Source organism: Sinocyclocheilus anshuiensis, unplaced genomic scaffold, assembly GCF_001515605.1.
Source record: "Sinocyclocheilus anshuiensis isolate Anshui unplaced genomic scaffold, SAMN03320099.WGS_v1.1 scaffold1081, whole genome shotgun sequence".
Classification (NCBI taxonomy): domain Eukaryota; kingdom Metazoa; phylum Chordata; class Actinopteri; order Cypriniformes; family Cyprinidae; genus Sinocyclocheilus; species Sinocyclocheilus anshuiensis.
In genome coordinates this window covers 771,679-790,936 of record NW_015555831.1, presented here as the reverse complement: position 1 = coordinate 790,936, position 19,258 = coordinate 771,679, and the positions used below count along the sequence as shown (strand labels likewise).

Sequence of the window (19,258 nt, the reverse complement as noted above, 5' to 3'; positions counted from 1 at the left end):
GATTACAGGCTTCACATATTTAAGAGCAAACATTAATGTATTTTCTCTGAGATAAGGTATTTCCTTCAGTAGCCCTTCCTTCCTATTTCCTGATGACCAGCAATATTCCCGAAAAGGAGGAAGAGTGGGTTTCACAAAACTGCCACCTCCTAACCATACGTGCTGAAAAACAAGACCTCCGGCGTACTTACGCAAGAAGTTACTGTCGGTCAGTCTAACAGCTGGCAAGAATAAGCGAAGAAACTTACCGACGACCACCAGCAGAGTCCATATCAGATAGATGCCGCTGTTGAAGTGCGTGGCGTACTGACGAAACAGACACATGAGGATCGGAGGCAAGACGAAGAACAGCACGTTGCTTATCTGAAACGAGACAGGACGCTGGTAAACGCATGCAAAGCAGTCCTAAAGTTTACAGACTTCAGCTAGCAGCAGCTCATCGTGAGTGACACTGCAACTAAACACACAGACAGCAAAGAAGAGGGACGCACGGTGTTATAGAACTCCGCGATTCCGGGATAGATGAGATAATTCCCTTCACACCAGTCCACCTCCGAGCTGCCCGCCTGCAGTTGAGCCCACAGATGCGCGTCCATCGCTGCGCTTTAACGCACGCATGCGGCGACAGTTTGTTGTAATCAGTGACGCGTGTGTAGTCTTGTTATCTGAGCATGTCATCCTGCTGCCATCCAGTCCGAGTCTGATCCAGCTTCACTGACTGTACAATAACAACACAGCAACATGTGATTCGCGCATGCGCAGACCTGCGCTCGGATCAGCAAACAGGACAGATTAGTTTGGTTAATATTTACAGTCACATCTCACTAGTTGCCCAGGTAAATGTGTGGTCTACAAGAGGATTCATGATATTATATAAAAAATTTACTAGGGTTAAAAGTAAATGTAACGATAAAAAAAAAAAAAAACTTTAATTCCTCTTACACTCTAAAAAATGCTGGGTTAAATATAACCCAGCGCTGGGTTAAATATGGACAAACCCAGCAATTGGGTTGTTTTGACCCAGCGGTTGGGTTGAACACAACCTAATAGCTGGGTTTGTCCCTTTTTAACCCAGCGCTGGGTTATATTTAACCCAGCATTTTTTAGAGTGCAATATTTAGCTATATGCTCAGATATATTGATATCTTTTATTTTATTTGAAAATCTCCTGTGTCAAAACATTAATATTTTAGAAACACAAATATTTATATGCAATAGCCTATGCTGATATTTTATGTCAAGGGCCACTAGGGGTCCACAGTCCCCTAATAAACAGAGCGACAGATTTTCAGAGTTGATGAACAAAAACTTTTCTGTGAAAAAAAGAATAAAACAAACATGTCAGGATGATAGCTTACTGGATTTCAGTTGTGTTCAAATTCTGGATCTATACACTCTAAAAAATGCTGGGTTACAGTCTATGGTTTCAACCCAAATTTGGGTCAAATATGCACTCTAAAAAATGCTGGGTTAAATATAACCCAGCACTGGGTTAAAAAGGGACGAACCCAGTGGTTGGGTTGTTTTGAACCCAACCGCTGGGTCAAAACAACCCAACCGCTGGGTCAAAGCAACCCAACCTCTGGGTCAAAGCAACCCAACCTCTGGGTCAAAACAACGCAACCGCTGGGTCAAAGCAACCCAACCGCTGGGTCAAAACAACCTTATAGCTGGGTTTGTCCCTTTTTAACCCAGCGCTGGGTTATATTTAACCCAGCATTTTTTAGAGTGTGGACTAACCCAACCATTGGGTTAATTTCTTAAATGAATTTTTTAGCCCAAAAATTGGGTTAGTCCATATTTGACCCAAAGTTGGGTTGATGACAAAATAGAGATTCCCCTTGAAGAAAAAAAAAGAACTTAATAATTAATTAAAAGCAACACAGACAGTCAAAAGACCTGTGATACAGTTAATAAAGAATATACTACAATATTCAAAAACCAATTAAAGACAAAACATTTAGAAGTAGAAAAGAAGAGAAGAAATAATGTATGCACAGACTAGGTTATTAGGACACACAAGTCTAAACAACACATTATTTCTGATGAATAAGTCAAATGCGTGTAAATATAAAGAAAATGCAAAGCATGTACTGATGAGGAAGTTTAGAGAAGAAAGTAAAGTGTATGATCAAAACTAGAAGGAAATGGGATGCTACTAAAATCAGGAAACAATCAATTATAAGGGCATTAGTTACATTTTTACATCTTATTAGGACAATATATGTAGAGATCAATGAAGAAATGCTTTTACACACTCCAATATCGTAGGTGGCGGTATGCAGCTTTAACGACGGCCTTTCTGTAACCCGCCAAAAAACTACAAGGAGAACAAGACGAGCAGTTTCGCGGGAATAAATGTGGTTTTGTGTTTGAATTTGAGTTTAACCTTAAGCAGAAGAAAATGTCCAGCACCGCAGTGGAACTGACAAATGGCCATTGCGCGGACGCAGAAAACAAGAGAGAAAACAAAAAAAACGTTTCTCTGTTTTGTGATGAGCGCGGTTATTTGGACCTGATCGAGTTCATTCTGCAGAACGGAGCCCGAAAAGGCGACCGAACCGGGACGGGGGTGATTTCTGTGTTCGGGACGCAGGCGAGGTACAGCCTCAGAGGTCAGTCAAAACAGCTCATGCACTGAATTTGATGAAAGCCGATTATAAGGAAAATGTATAAGGCAAACCAGAAAAAAAAAAGTCGAGTATAAAAACATCAACAAATGCAAAACGTGGTTGCTTGGTGGCATGCACAAGCGAAAAGTCTTGAGAAAAGCATAATTTGCATGTGATTAAAGGGATAGTTCACCCAAAAATGAAAATTCTGTCATCATTTACTCTAACCAAACAGTTGGTGGTTGCCATTGACTTCCATAGTAGGAAAAAAAATACTATGGAAGTCAATGGCAACCACCAACTGTTTGATTACCAGCAATCTTCAAAATATCTTCTTTTGTGTTCAACATGAGAAAGCAACTCGTACAGGTTTGGAACGACTCGAGGGTGAGTAAATGCTGACAGAATTTTCATTTTTGGGTGAACTATCCCTTTAAGTGCCCCCCCAGCAAAAATTGCTGAAAATGTGCTCACCCCCAGGCCATCCGAGATGTAGATGAGTTTGTTCTTCATCAGATTTGGATAAATTTTGCATTGCGGTGAATGGGTGCCGTCAGAATGAGAGTCCAAACAGCTGATAAAAACATCACAATAATCCACACCACTCCAGTCCATCAGTTAACATCTGGAGAAGACAAAAGCTGAAACAAATCCGTCTAAAATATGAGTCCATAATTCATAATAACGCTTTCTCCAGTGAAACAGTCCATCCACTGTTGTCCTCTCACATTAAAATCCACCCACATATTTGTTTAGAGCGGTTTTGGCTTGTAAATCAGTGCAGATTTCTCTCCTGATTCAAACCAGGCCACTGGAGAAAGCAGTGTTTTGGAAAGAGGACTCGTGTTTTCCCCGGAAGCAACAGTGTGAAGTTAAAAATCAACTACCTCTGAATGTTGAAGTGGCACTAAACTATAATTACAAATGCTTTCACAGATCAGTTTCCTTTGCTGACGACCAAAAGGGTTTTCTGGAAAGGCATTTTGGAGGAGCTGCTGTGGTTTATCAAGGTAGGAAAACATCCCGTACTATTTGTTTTATTTCTGTATATATTCATTTTGCATTTTGTATTGCATTAGTTGCATTTGTTACTGAGTTTAGGGTTCAACCAATGCCAAAGAGCTGTCAGAGAAGGGTGTGAGAATCTGGGATGCTAACGGCTCCAGGGAGTTTCTGGATAAGAACGGCTTCAGCGATCGGGAGGAAGGAGATCTGGGTCCCGTTTATGGCTTTCAGTGGAGGCACTTTGGAGCTGAATACAAAGACATGCACACTGGTAACTGCGCTTCTTTACTGTATAAACAGCCAGTTGACATGACATATCATAGCAGTGAAACTGTAGGATACATAGGAGACTAACTCTGATATTATACATGGAGTCTTTAACTAGAACCGCTAGTGGTCGTTGTATACATAAAATTAACCCATGCACATGACTACTGTTTTAATAGGGCTAAAAAACGTATTATGTCGCTGTATCACGCCACTGTCTTCACAAAGTAATGTCTAGAGTCATGAAATGTTTATTTTTAGTCATCAACTATGTTTTTGTCCAGCTGTTTTATGTTCAAGGCTATTTTAAGCAGGTTACACTAATCACTTTTCTTAACTGTGAATATAGGCTAAACCAGCTTGCAATGACAACGGGAATTAGAAGGAAATAAATACATGTTTTGGTGGTGTAATATTATAATAAAATGTCATTAATCACATATTAAGACCCATGTCTGAATTTATTTTACTTATATTTTATTTATTTATTTAGGAAATGGGCAGACTAGAATAAAAAGCAACACAGTAGTGGACAATAATAGATAAAAATTGCACAGCAAAAATTAATAATTAATCCAAAGTTTATTTTAGCCTACTCATAAATGTTCAAACTTTCGATTAATTATTAATTTTTGTTAATTTATTGTTCGCAACTGTGTTGCTATTTATACTAGTCTGCCCGTTTCCTGAAAGAAAAAAAAAATCTATGATTGTATTTAATAAAACAGTTTTTTATAATTACCCCAAGCTTATCGGTGTTGTTCTCTTATTCAAATTATAAATGATATAACTAAACAAATTAATAATTAATTAGGCGAGACTGTGCACTTGAAATTGGCATTGCATCATCCTGTACAGTGCAGTGAATTATTATTGCTCATTGTCTATTGAACATAAAACAGCAGGACAAAAAACATAGCTGATGACTAAAATAATGATTTCATGACTCTAGACATTACTTTGTGAAGATGATACAGTGACATAATTAGTTTTTTAGCCATATCAAAACCGTAGCTAGGTATACAAAAACCCCTGGTGGTTAAAGTGTTTTATCTAAACATTTTTTAACAACGGGATTGATTGTAAAAAACACCATTTTAGTCAATGACTGAGAGACTTGGATATTTAATTGAAAATCTGTTACGTACATTTGAAAAGCAGCCATGGGTAAATTTTACCCCGTGGCGGTTCTAGTGTTAAGATCTCGTTAACTGAGAAACTCCTTGGGATATTTGTTAAATTTGAAAGCTGTTTCAAACACTTCTCTTTTAATGTGTGTATGGTAAGACTTTGTGTCTGAGCTTGGCTATGATTTCATCTCTCCATGAAGATTACTCTGAGCAAGGTGTTGACCAGTTACAGAAAGTGATTGACTGCATCACGTCAAACCCAGAAGACCGGAGGATCATCATGTGTGCGTGGAACCCCAAAGGTCTCAGTCACATTTATAACCCTCCAGCAGTGTTACTTTACTGTTATTTATATATGTGACCCTGGACCACAAAACCAGTCATAAGGGTCAATTTCTCCAAATAGAGATTTATACGTCATCTGAAAACTGAATAAATAAGCTTTCCATTGATGTATGGTTTGTTATGATCGAGACAATATTTGTGAGAGATACAACTATTTGAAAATCTGGAATCTGAGGGTGCAAGAAAATAAAAATATGGAGAAAATCTCCTTTAAAGTTGTCCAAATGAAGTTCTTAGCAATGCATATTACTAATCAAAAAATTAAGTTCTGATATATTTACAGTAGGAAATGCACAAAATATCTTCATGGAACATGATCTTTACTTAATATCCTAATGATTTTTGGCATAAAGGAAAAATCTATAATTTTGACCCATACAATGTATTGTTGGCTATTGCTACAAATATACCCCAGCGACTTAAGACTGCTTTTGTGCTCCAGGGTCACATATAATGATCATATTTATTAATATTTTGGATTGGCTTTGTTATTTTAGTTTTAATTTAAGTTTCAGTAATTTTGAAGTTAAAAGTTTATGTGCTTTTGTCATTTTGATTAGTTTAAATATTAAATATTTCTATTTAGATTTATTTTTATTTCAATTTAAGGTTTAATCATTTTAGTATTTAAACTTTTATTTTATTTAGTTGCCAAGGCAACATTTGCTAATTTTTTTTTTCAGTTTTATATCACTTACCAAAAACATTTTTAATAGTTTATTTCAGTTAACAATTAAAAAACAATAACAATCAGTTTTAGCAATTTTAGTACTTAAACTTATTTCAGTTAGTTGCCAAGGTTTTATTTTTTTTTCAGGTTTATTTTTAGTTAAACAAAAAAAATGTATTTTAAGCTTTTCATCTAATATTTATATTTTATTTCAATTACCAAAAAATATTTTTAAGTTTGTTTTCATTTTAATTAACAATAACGATTTAGTTTTTAGCAATTTAGCACTTCAGCTCATTTCAGTTAAAGTTTAGGGTTAAATAAAGTTTTTCATGTAATATTTTATTTCAGCTGTATTTTAAATACTGAAAACAATTTTTAAAAGCATATTTAAAAATTAAAAAGTGTCAAAATATATTTTTTAAAAGTGTATTTTTTAATAGTTTTTGTTAATAATAAAAGCACTGCCCTCCAGTGTCGCAACTTAAACATTTATGCATGATGGCGAATTAATTTTATACTTAATTGTTATCGGCAGACCTGCCTCTGATGGCGTTGCCCCCGTGCCATGCGTTGTGTCAGTTTTACGTGTCAGACGGTGAGTTGTCGTGTCAGCTGTACCAGCGCTCTGGTGATATCGGTCTGGGTGTGCCTTTCAACATCGCCAGCTACGCACTGCTGACCTACATGATTGCCCACATCACTGGACTCAAGGTGAACGCATTTCACAATCTGATGCTTTAATCATACAGTATGGTGCAGTTATACAGAAATAATTAACAGCAGAATGCTGCAATTGACAGTAAAAACAAGTAATCCAGGCTTGTTTATTAGACCTTAAAGGAATAGTTCACCCAAAAATGAAAATGTGATGTTTATCTGCTTACCCCCAGGGCATCCAAGATGTAGGTGACTGTTTCTTCAGTAGAACACAAACGGAGATTTTTAACTCAAACCGTTGCAGTCTGTCAGTCATATAATGGAAGTGAATAGGCTCCACTTCTTTGAGAGTAAAAAAAAAACATACACAAACAAAACCAAATTAAACCCTGCGGCTCGTGACGATACATTGATGTGTAAAGACACGAAACGATCGGCCTGTGCAAGAAACTGAACAGTATTTATATCGGTTTTTACCTCTGATGCACTGCAATGTCCGAACTGTCTGAACTGTCCTGAGTGCGTTCTCAACAGCCGATGCGTCGTGGACATTGCGGTGTATAAGAGGTAAACAATGATATAAATACTGTTCAGTTTCTTGCACAGGCCGATCGTTTCGTGTCTTAAGACCTCAATGTATCGTCACGAGCAGCAGGGCTTAATTTGGTTTTGCTTGTGTATGTTTTTTTGACTCAAAGACGTGGAGCCCATTGACTGCCATTATATGACTGACAGACTGCAACGGTTTGAGTTAAAAATCTCCGTTTGTGTTCTACTGAAGAAACAGTCACCTACATCTTGGATGCCCTGGGGGTAAGCAGATAAACATCACATTTTCATTTTTGGGTGAACTATCCCTTTAATATGGAATTTGTGGTTTGTGTACCTAGCATATCTTCGTATATACCTAGTGTATCATTTTATTTTTTTATGGACAGACGAACCAAACTAAAACTCACTGAATATATTTTGCACTCATCTTTTATTATTATTTTTTTCCTTGTAGCCTGGCGATTTTGTTCACACGTTAGGAGATGCCCACATCTACACCAATCACATCGAGCCGTTGAAAGAGCAGGTATGTTGCATAAATTCAATACAATGAATCTATGTGCACTTATCTACAGGTATTTCTGTAGGTATTTTTGAAACAGAATTTAATTGTTTACGGTGAACACAAAAACAGCAGTAGAACAGCAATGAAAATAAACAGCAATGACAATCTGAATAATAGTAGTAGTATTTAAATAGTACTAGCATGCATAATAATAATAATACTAAAGATGGTGATGATAACAATAATACCTTGTGGTGACGGCAACAGTAATATCAATAAAAGTAATAATAATAATAATAATGATGATGTAATAACAATAGTAATAATAATAATGTAATAATGACACATACCCAACACATACCACACCTATCCTAGCTTCTGTGTCAGTGTTCATGTTTTTTTGTTGTTTTCTTTTCACCTATTTTCCAGAATAAAATTCCAGTATAAATATGCCTACATATTTTGAAAAAGGTGTGTGTGGAAAGAATGTTTCTAACACATGTCCTGTGCCCACAGATTCGGCGAGAGCTGCGTCCGTTCCCCAAACTCAAGATCAAACGCAAAGTTGAACGAATTGATGATTTCCATGCAGAGGATTTTGAGATCTATGACTATGACCCCCATCCTGCAATCAAAATGCAAATGGCTGTTTAGATCTTATGAACATCTAAAAAAAAATGTTGTTTTAGTAGTTAAATAATTCTGATCTTTTCGAATGTTTAAAATAAAGACAGTAAGTACATATTAATGGGAGAAGTGGTCTTGAGGTTCATAACATAACATCTGTTCTCAGTTAGGACCAATGTAATCTGCGTCTATGAATGTCATCCTGCAAAAATCAGACCCAACCTTGACTTTAAATCTAGTCCATCCTGGAGCAAGTGCTTCGGAGCAGAGCAGCACAGAGCAAAACATGCTAAGTATGCAAATGATTTTTGTTAATATCTGAATATGATTATAATAGAAACCAAACACATGCCAGCCAAAAGAACACACACTTGGATGAGTTGTTGGTCAGTGTTCAGTTCACACTTTTCATTCTTGTGTAGGGTTGCAAAGGGGTGGAAAATTTCGGTTAATTTTCCGGAAACTTTCCAAAAATCCCTGTAATGTTCCAAAAAATCCTGGAAAGTTTCCGAAATTCCTGTAATGTTCCAAAAAAATCCTGGAAAGTTTCCGAAATGTACTGAAATTTTCCACCTTTTTGCAAACCTACTCTTGTGTCATGTTGTTAGACAGTATTTGGGTTATTTTTGTTTAAAAAAAAAAAACTTTTTTTTTTTTTTTAAACAATAAAACAGTGAGATAAAGGGCGTTTTATGAAAAATCTTTTAACTGTTAGATGAGTCACTGAGTTTTTTTTTAACCTTTACTTTGCTGCCCCCTTTTGGTTTTTACCAATATATCTAAAAGAGAAATGGAGTTATGCATTATATGAATGCAACAGCTGATTATGACAATGCCAATACGATTCTTGATGACCTAATCATTGATCTATCTGAAATCAATACAGCTGATCAACTTTACAGGATCCAAGGCAGATGATTCATAAATATAATCAGAAAAAGGAGTCATTCAGTACCAAGTATGTTGCCTGATTTGTGCAACACTGTTATTCCAGTTTAAGTAATGTATGATGTACTGACTTTTGTTGCAAGTAATTTTTCCAATGATTAAATGTTGCTAAACTAAGACATATTCTGTCTGTTTCTGATGCTGAAAAACTAATTCCTGCATTCCTGCGTTCATGACTTTAAGATTATTGTAATGAATTACCGAGTAGATGCCACGCAGGCTCAATAAATAAGCTTCAGATGGTTCAAAAGACGGCAGCTAGTGTGCCAATAAATATTATCAGCCGAATTTGATCGTCTCTTCATTGGCTATCTGTCAGGTTCTAAAGCTTTGAATAGTGCTATTATTTATCATATTCAATAGACAGTCACAAAATTCCAGCCATCAAAGTCCACAAAAAGAGCCTAAACTGTGCACACTATAGGGGACTTAAGATATTTTGTATTACGCACTTTGGAGTAAGTTTTTGGCATGACTTTCAATTTAAAGTGGGCACCCAAAATCTTCAATCCTGTTGTTTATATGCATTAACAGCGACAGTGACACACATCACCAAGGCTCAAACTGTTATTAACTGTACAAAACCTTGTATACAAATTAATAATCCCAACTCAAAATTGCATACGATTTTATCCAATCAAATAATACACTACATAGCAAATGCCAACTGCTTGATTGACTGCTTTGAAACACTGCCTGTGGTAAAAAGCACTAAATAAATTGGCTTTTGTTGCATTGAGTTCCTACTGTCATGTCTGTAAATTTGTTATAGTAAATGTAAATTATGTAATTAGTATTACTTTTACTAATTTTGAATCATTTGACATTTAAGTGATATTTAAGTACAGGGATGTATGCGCACACACACACACACCAAGAGAAGGAAGAGGTTAATGGTACCAGAGCACGTAGAATCCAAATATCCTTTTAATTTGAACAAAATTACCACACTGTTTGCTTAAACAAGTTGCACGCATGTTGACACTGCAGTATGTTATGCACGCTTTCTCATGCATAAAATAAATGTCATATTTGCCTCATAAAGAACACAGACACAAGCATATTTTACTAATTAAGGCAAACAGAGACATATGTTCAAATGAGCCATAAAAGCAAACACAGGTTAATGCACAGGACAAAACTGGATGGGTTATGACTGTGACATTGATGCACAGAGCTGGGCAGATTCCAAAATTACAAGACAAAAATTGTAGTTAGTAACGTAATGTCTTACATTACACATTTTAGGTAATATAAACGGACTACTTTTAACCTAACTCATTTATCAGATTGAGTTAAATAGGATAATCTTGTACCATACTGATATAAAAATACAAAGAGTAAGAACATATATTCCATTCGTTGTTATTAACAACATGGAGTGCATTAAACATTACACTCTGTCAAGGTTTCCCAAACTGGGGTTCCTAAAGATACTGCAGGGGGGGTTGTGATTTTAATGACAAGCTAATAATTAAAGCATAAAAATGTAAAATTAAAACTCATTTTAAAATGACATCAACCGAAATAAAACACTTACTAAAAAAGAGCAAATATTGTATTTGTTTACCTGCGTGTCAATGTCGGAGAACCGTGAACATGCAATATTTAAATAAAAATGTGATACTTAATTATTAGAATATTTCTTTTAAAATCTCTGGGGTTCGGAGATCTAAGAGAAAAAAAAAAATCCGTTCTGTGCTCATAAGGATAACAAAGTGACGCATAGAAAAGTTTAAAGAGCAGACTGGAAGAGAGAGAGAGAGAGAGAGAGAGAGAAAGAGAGAAGAGAGAGATTTTCATCTCAGTGTCGTTGCACTACCGGACCGCATTCGTCCGCTGCCGTAGGTATGAAACCACTGCTGGAAGAGACACATGGGTTTGTTGGAACCGGTATTCTGTGTGCAATAATTCAGTTTTGAGATACATATTGAGTACATATTTTTGGGGAGTAGTTGTAGCCTACTTGAAGCATCCTTTTAGTGTTGATCTCAGAGACACCTGATGCTGCCATTAAACTAATAGAAGGACAGTGAAGCGATAGGCTACAGTTTGGAACGTCGAAGACAGAACGTTCTAAATACTTCTCTGTGAATTAAGTGATGCTTTCTTCTACAGAATGATGTCGAGCAGCAAAACGACTCTTGCTTTCCTCATCTACGGGCTCCTCGTACAATGCAACGTGTTGAGTTACCCCAACATCAGGTACGGAAACTTATCACCCGTCTCACCTAACGCTCGGTAACGATTTGGATTTTGAGGATTTCGAGTAGCCTGCAGCGTAGTTGGACTAACACTGTTAAATGAATAAAACCACTCCAAAGTCCATTTTTGCGTATCAATACCACGAGTTTTCGTTTTTATTTGGTGTACTATTTATACGCACTTTCATGAGATCGGGTTGTTTATTGACAAGTGTCCGACCACACCAATTTGAACAGATGCCTTTTTTTGTTCGCCTTATGTCTAATAAAAAATAACAAGTAATAGCGGCTACTCAAGAGGTGTTTAATTGCTTACATGAGCGTTCTTTGTTCCGCGTAGAATCGAAAAGGCAAAAGTATGAACGCGCTTTAATTAGAAAGTAGCCTACAGTTGATTCAATTTTAAAGTAAATAGTTTTAAAAGACACGACCATATATTGCTTGATTTTACCCGGCATAAATAAAGTATAATAGCTTATAAGAAAAAATATTGATCACGGATGTCCACAATGCTTCTTTGGAGAAACTAAACTTTTAAAAGCAATTTTACATACATGTCTTTACTATTTTGTTATTACATAATAGTATATGCATTTTAAATATTTAGAGCACAGTAATAGCCTGTGTTAATCACTTGCGAATGAAATGACTTGATGTTTTGTTACAGAATGGAGACTGCAGGATTTGACGAGGAGGGAAACTCATTAACGGATCTAACCTTTGACACTGACCAGATCACTATTCGAAGCTCTCCTTCAGTTACTGAAGACGCATACACATTATACAGTCCTCCATCGAAAAGGTGATCATAGGCTACTTCTTTCTTCCCGAGCTCCTGTTCTATTTCTAGGCGTTCCCAAAATAGTACCCGTTTGTTTATCAGTGATTGCTCTGGTTGCATTGTTCTGTTTGCTAAGACAAATCGAGCCATTGGCTTGTTTAAGACGTTTGCACAAAAAAATAGCGAAGATATTTAGTTTGAAAATGACCCGACTGAAAAAGCCACACTCTAAAAAATGCTGGGTTAAATACAACCCAGTGCTGGGTAAAATATGGGCAAACCCAGCAATTGGGTTGTTTTGACCCAGAGGTTGGGTTACTACCCAGAAGGTTGGGTTAAACATTTAACCCAACCGCTGGGTCAAAACAACCCAATTGCTGGGTTTGCCCATATTTGACCCAGCACTGGGTTGTATTTAACCCAGCATTTTTTAGAGTGCACCCTATAACATGAGAGTGATGTTACAAATTAGGTACTGTTGCGTTATATTAGCTGAAGCTGATCTCTCTTTTGACCACCTCTGATACTTTGTTGTACAATCTTTTTTTTGTTTTGTCAATTTGTCACCCAGATTGGAAAGGCATGCTGACGGGATGTTTAATAAAGCCTACCGGAAAGCGCTCGGTCAGTTATCAGCACGGAAATACCTGCATACACTGATGGCAAAACGCGTGGGGTAAGAACAGCATTTCTGTCTCTCCATCTCTCTTCCTCGCGCTCTCATCCTAAGTGCTATCAGTAATTGAATCTTCCAACTTTTTGTCCGTGCGCTATATCAACTTTATATGTGGGGTTCTCAACATTCGTGAGATCCGTGGGGCGTTCACACAGGAACGCGTTCTGGTTTTTAAAAACCGTTCGATGGAATAATGCAGAACTCCCACGACGTTTTAAAATGTGATACTATTTTTTCAAACCTAAAAGTCTAATTGGAGGCGTGCCAAAAAAATTGTGAAAAAGCATCCTGTGTGAACAGCCCTGTTTTCACAACTTATTATAATTTATTATCCTATAGCCTATGAAATATCCTAAATATTCCTAAATAAAACTAATTTTTAGCGACAACTAGATTATTATTTATTAACATATGCACACTTAAATCCAAATAATGTGACTTTTTTCACAAAGGTTCTGTAATATGCTGGGTTCTAGAAAGCTTTGTCCTTTTTCTCTAACGCAGCGGAGGAAGCACGATAGAGGACGACAATGAGCCGCTCTCAAAGCGTCACTCGGACGGGGTTTTCACGGACAGCTACAGTCGCTACCGGATGCAAATGGCCGTACAGAAATATCTTGCCACGGTCCTTGGCAAAAGGTATAGACAGAGATATAGAAGCAAAGGACGGTGGCTCGCCTATTTGTAGCCTTTTTCAAATGTGTTTATCATGTACATGTACAGCTTTTGGAGCAAGTTAGTCACTATCAAGACTACTATGAAGATGTGTCCTTTATAAACATGTATTTATGTATTAAGTAAAGACATTAAAACGACTATTTTGATAATAATATTGTTTTTCTTTTGTACTGAAGCACCTGACGATGCAACGATCTTCCTTGTGGACCAGTCGTTTAGTTTTACCAATGCTACCAATGCTATTTATTTACTTGTTTGTTTATTTATTCATTCATGTTTGTTTCAATACCTTGTCTATTAAATACATCAGCCTGAATATGAGTAAATAAATAGTCTGAAAGACAATCACTACATTGAATGATACCTTCCTTCTTTCACTCCTGACATTAAGAAAGAAGTTTTTTTTATTTACAACAGCCCTGAAGACTTAGATTTGCACCAATTTCTACAAGACGTAGACTTTGGTGTGCTCCCGGATGGGGATGGGATTGAGGCATTTTTGTTGGATTGGCTGAGACAGTTCCCTCCTGAATTCCCGGTGAGTTTCTTAGGCTCGATGCCATAGTGCTTTTCTGAGGGGTCTCTCTCATCCCTTCCATGCTTTTACTCGCATGAAGTTCTTCACACTTTCATCTACGGCTTAAATCTCACAAGCCATTCAACACTTTTTCTTTTCTTGCACAAACCTTTCTGAAAAAAGAGCTCCTTAAGGCCCGTTCACACCAAAGACGATATCTATGATGAAAACTATAAAAGTTACATAATTTCCAGTTCGATGTGAATATGGAAGTCTACCCCACAACTAAAACGATAACGACACAGAGGAACAATATCATTGGAATCACTTTCAGAAAGATTTTTTTTTCAGCTGATGAATGATAAAAACATTGACAGCCAATCAGAATCCACCTGATTTTGGCGAGCTCGAGCATTTAAAGCGGCAGACGACTAACCTACAGCTCATTCCTATTGTGTTTTTATAGTTATCGTTATTAGTGTGAACGGAACAGGCCTTTATTGTCCCTATAAATGTGAATTAAATCTGCATCTTCAAACGCTGAGCATGCAATTGCTCCCCTTTGAAATCTCAAAAAAACCCCAAAAAACTGAAGTTCATATATGAATGCGTGTGTATTAGACTTGATTACAGTGGTTCAGACTTATAAATGTTTCTTTCTTTGTTCTTTTTTCACAATTTTCTATCTTTCTCATATTGCACGCTTCTCACATCAGTGTCAATGTTTGTTCTTTGTCTATGACCATAAAGCTGTTAATCAATGGAGACGTGTGTCTCTGCATCTTACATTTTTCTGTCACATCTATGTGGTTATAAGTATCAGCAGGTCATTGTTAGATGAGTTGGGTATGACATATATAGATGTATTCTGTAATAATTCCTTTATGCATGCAAAACAAAATCATATTCCAAAAGATGAAATAAAAGGCAATATGTTTTGAGGTAAAACCAACTGTTAAAAGCAAACCTCCAACTTACATCACAGTTTTTGACAGTGTTATATATGCTTAAGCTTGTTAGTGATATGTACATGTTTGCATATGCATATTATAATGTGTTTGCGTGTAAAAGGGCGATCATGTGAAATCAATCTGTGTTTAATTCTGCATTCTCCTGCAGGCTTTGTGACACAGGAGGCAGCTAGCGGCTTGGGTGCCTTTGCTTCATCTTTAAAATGGCCACCAATTTCACATGGCACATTAGTGGCCCTCCAAATGCTGCAATCACCTGTTCACACATCTCCTATTTCTCACATAACATGCCTTGTTCAAATGCCACCTGGCTTTCCGGTTATTCGATTTAACTTCTCTATGCATAGTGCGTTGTAGCGATCTGTACGGCATTTATTAAACATTCGCAGCCTTGAAATTCATTTTGTGTGCAGAGACTGATAGTGCCCAAAGCCTTACTTAAACATTAAGATAAATCTCTGTCTTGTGCTGATCGTTAGTACAATAACACATGGGAGCCACACAAGGGCACCATTATATATGTAAGAAACAAAACAAAACAAACAAAAAACTGTGTTGTAAGATTTGTATGAATAAATTTTTGTAAACAACAATTTCGTCTAATCTTTGATGATTATGAGGAAAGCAAAGCACAAATAAACACCCTTGGATCATAAATACATGTGCAGTAAATATGATACACCTGCAAGTAATGTAAACATTTAGAAAGATCACATCTTCACAAACAAAATGTGATATGCCATCAATAAATATAAAATTCAGAAAATGTGTGATGTGTCAGATAAATCAAAATAAATAGAAATATAACCCACGCTCTCAGAAAAAAAGGTACAAAAGCTGTCACTGGAGCAGTACTAATATGTACACATTAGATACTAATATGTACCTTTAAGGTACCAATATGGATGCTTGAGATACAAAGGTCTATCTTTTTAAAAGGTATCCCACCAGTGACTGCTTTTATACCTATTTTCTGAGAGTGCATGATGCAAAAAATATTATAACATATGCAAAAATAATTTGAAAAGTGACACTAAAGTGAAAAGTGACACAATAAGCAGGAACACAAGTTAATAGAAATGAGGGTTTCATGCTACCGCTGTCTGATAAAGTGAAATATTTAATTGCTTACCACTAAAGCGGAGATATACAGTAGAAAATACACATGTCTGTATGTATTTGTATGTGTTCTCCCACCAGGCTGTGACTGGTGTTATAGTGCAGAGACACCAGCGTAAGGAGAACCTTTTAGTTCCTGTCAGAGCAGATCAGAGCTAATAATCTCACACTGGACCCCCTACATCGCTGTAGCACAGCAGGCAAAAACACTGACCTTTACCATCGCCATTACATGTCCGTTTAGCTGTTTGACTGATCTCATGCAAGCATGCATTGTATCCACTGTCAGAACTGTGTGATGTGGGTTAAACAGGATGATTGATTAGTATTAAAAAGTTTAATTTGTAAGTCTGTAATTTTTTAAAGAGGTCACAAGCACAGTTTTCATACCCCTTTGATCTATTTTTATGTTTTTCTTGCAGTCCACTTCAAATAAAATGTTGATTTTAATGTACTTGGCTAAGCAGACATTGATCGGGTGGCTTGCTAATGTGTTAGATTTCTTCTAATACATTAAATAAGTAAGCTTGACCAAATTACATTTCTCTCTCTGTGGGACAGAACTTAAGACAAATGGGCTACAAACAATAGACTTTTTTTACCAATGAGTCAGAGAGAAGAGTGTGATATCACAAACTGGGTGTGGCTCTGATGAATGCACAAGTGACTTGATAAACTCATTCACATGCATTCTTGTCAAATGATTCCTGCATATTTACCTCAGCTTCTGTAATTCAGTTGTCTGTTAAACTAGGTTGCAACCCAGGCTCATTGGAAAAAACCAATGTGGTGTCATTTCTGCAAAATTATATTAAAAGCATGTTTAAAGCGCTAAAAGCATGTTTAGTTTGTGTCAATCTGGCAACCATGGGCATAGAATACGCCGGGGACATGTTAACATTATGCAGTGCATGTTTCATTCATACTCGAAGCCGGAGGGCGCTCTCACGCAGAAAGTCCAAAACAGACTCATAGAAGTAATAACTTCTGACATCATGCCAGGAAATCCCTAATATGGAGAAAGGCATCCAGCTATCGCTGTAGTTAAGCTGGATAAAAAGCAGAAACGTTTTGACTGATGAAACGTGAAGACAATACATAGCTACACAATATGCAACATTACATGGTTTAAGTGTGTTTTTCAAGTCATCTCCATGCAATAAAATGGAAAAAAGTGTTTGTAGTATACAGTATAAACCAATCATAAAATTGTCACTAGGAAAAAAATATACAAATGATTGGTTATTGTCCAGGGGCCGGTTGCACCAGCTGTATTCAAGTTACAACTTAGCCTAGCTTTGACGTAAATGTACACTAAGTTACAACTTCCGCACTACTAAATATTTTGTTGTTGTTGTTGCACCTTTACACTTAATAGAAGCGTAACTCTACGTATAAACTAATTATTTACAGGAAGTGTCTGGTCAGGAGTAACAGTTGGAATAAAATAGCTGCGTCAATATGCTCTTCTTTTACCTGACAACCATCAATCCTTTAGACATATACGATGCTGCTGACATTTACACTCACGTACATATTAAGAGAGAGAACGATATGCGAATAAACTTACTTCTTTTTTTAGTGCTTCTTCAACACCCCATCTACAGCGCCCTGCCATAAACCCAACAACAGTGTTAAAAAAGCAAACGTGAGTTCAAAACGCATTTGCTTATATTAGCTTATATTGCGACTCGTAATTCACGGGACTCGTACCCGAGCGCTTCAAAACCTCAGCTGTACCAGGTGCACTACCGAGCAAGTTTACTACATCAGAAAAGCCAAGCATATTGAGCTGGTTAACTGTGAAGCCTGTGTGTGTGTGAATGACAGAATTATGTAATTATTATAAAATGAAGCAGAGGTCTACAGTGGTTACAAAAACAACAAAAAGCAGCACCATTTCCAAACCTTAAATAATAAATAAAGATGGCACCACAAAATGAGGCTCTTTCTGAAAACGAAAGTGTGCGTGATTGACTTAAAGTGTCTCAAGGGAAAACGAACTCATTGTTTTCTGTGATCAGGTTACCGTATAACATTTTTCCTTTCCCTGTCCCAGTTACTGTACAAACATTTTTTCTGAGATACCTGAAAGTTTTATTAGGACATTCAGATTAAATGCTATAGGTTTGTCTTTTCAGATAAAGTCATATAGCATCTCTTTTCTTTTCTCTGTCTCTTCCTTTGTCTCTTTCTTATCCCCCACTTCTTCTTTTCCTGCTCTCCTGTTCCATTATCTACTTTTCAATCACCAATTTAATGACCATTTTAATTATTAATATCCACAGCCAGTGCATATGTTTGTGTGGTGTCCAAATGCAGCTGGTGATGGGTCACACTTATTGATCAACGGAGTAAATGCATGTGGTATCACTGTCAAGCAATTCACTTTTTATTTACGAGAGATGTCAACATCCTTATGAAACATTCATATGAGGGCATCCTCTCTGCACTCATCTCATTTACTATCTGTTTTGCATTAGAGCTATGGTAATTAACCTGCGGCTCTTTATCGCCAGTGTGGTCTCACTTTTCACTGTGCTTGTCCAGCGGGACTATTCATTATTATAGGCTAATGCACTGTATTTAATCATTTTACAGATATTGTCAGATGAATGCCCATCTGTATCAGTCCTTTCATTGAATCATTGCTGGTCTTGCAGACACAGGTCCAGGTTCCTTGTGTGGTTCCTTGCACAATCTGTTATGACCTCAAACACTTTTAACATAGTGCATGATTTATACACTAATACATTGTGATGTTTGCATAACCAGCTTCATATGTCTGATGGAGTAAACTTGCTTGGTAGCGCACCTGGTACAGCATTGCACCTGTGATGCGAAGCCCTCGGCTGCAAGTCCTATGAAACACGAGACATGATAAAAGAGCTCAAAGACTTGTAGATGCAGGCTAAAATGACACGGTTGCTTCAGCAAATGCGGCAAATGTCTTGTGTTTGCTTTTGGTCACACTAATGGTTAGCTCCAACC

General features: G+C 36.8%; 3 protein-coding genes across 3 annotated transcripts in view; 2 read left to right on the top strand and 1 right to left on the bottom strand.

The window, feature by feature from the left end:
* Positions 1-832, bottom strand: part of LOC107675399 (alkaline ceramidase 2-like) — a 9,860-nt gene extending 9,028 nt beyond the window's left edge. Inside the window, exons 1-2 of the mRNA XM_016469710.1 lie at positions 492-832; positions 249-363 (exon numbers count right to left, since the gene is read on the bottom strand). Coding sequence (XP_016325196.1) covers positions 249-363; positions 492-596 — 220 coding nt within the window. The 5' untranslated portion in view covers positions 597-832. The remainder of the gene's footprint in view (positions 1-248; positions 364-491) is intronic.
* Positions 833-1,936: 1,104 nt separating this feature from the next.
* LOC107675398 (thymidylate synthase) lies at positions 1,937-8,815 on the top strand. Its single transcript, XM_016469709.1, has 7 exons — positions 1,937-2,615; positions 3,549-3,622; positions 3,714-3,888; positions 5,215-5,316; positions 6,568-6,743; positions 7,696-7,767; positions 8,263-8,815. Exons 1-7 carry the CDS (start codon positions 2,405-2,407, stop codon positions 8,398-8,400), a joined length of 948 nt encoding a protein of 315 aa, XP_016325195.1. The 5' UTR covers positions 1,937-2,404; the 3' UTR covers positions 8,401-8,815.
* A 2,342-nt stretch (positions 8,816-11,157) lies between these two features.
* Positions 11,158-15,398, top strand: adcyap1a (adenylate cyclase activating polypeptide 1a). The gene is made up of 7 exons (XM_016469711.1): positions 11,158-11,200; positions 11,440-11,526; positions 12,193-12,327; positions 12,878-12,982; positions 13,487-13,621; positions 14,078-14,198; positions 15,297-15,398. The coding sequence occupies exons 1-7, from the start codon at positions 11,172-11,174 to the stop codon at positions 15,303-15,305; spliced, it is 621 nt and encodes a 206-aa protein (XP_016325197.1). The 5' UTR covers positions 11,158-11,171; the 3' UTR covers positions 15,306-15,398.
* The last annotated feature ends 3,860 nt before the right edge of the window (positions 15,399-19,258 follow it).

Excerpts from the sequence above, each read along its gene's own strand:
- LOC107675398 (XM_016469709.1), top strand. The coding sequence starts at position 2,405 with ATGTCCAGCACCGCAGTGGAACTGACAAATGGCCATTGCGCGGACGCA. Across the intron at positions 2,616-3,548 it reads GGCGAGGTACAGCCTCAGAG|ATCAGTTTCCTTTGCTGACG; the intron begins GTCAGTCAAAAC and ends ATGCTTTCACAG. Across the intron at positions 5,317-6,567 it reads GTGTGCGTGGAACCCCAAAG|ACCTGCCTCTGATGGCGTTG; the intron begins GTCTCAGTCACA and ends TGTTATCGGCAG.
- adcyap1a (XM_016469711.1), top strand. The coding sequence starts at position 11,172 with ATGAAACCACTGCTGGAAGAGACACATGG. Across the intron at positions 11,527-12,192 it reads TTGAGTTACCCCAACATCAG|AATGGAGACTGCAGGATTTG; the intron begins GTACGGAAACTT and ends GTTTTGTTACAG. Across the intron at positions 13,622-14,077 it reads GCCACGGTCCTTGGCAAAAG|CCCTGAAGACTTAGATTTGC; the intron begins GTATAGACAGAG and ends TATTTACAACAG.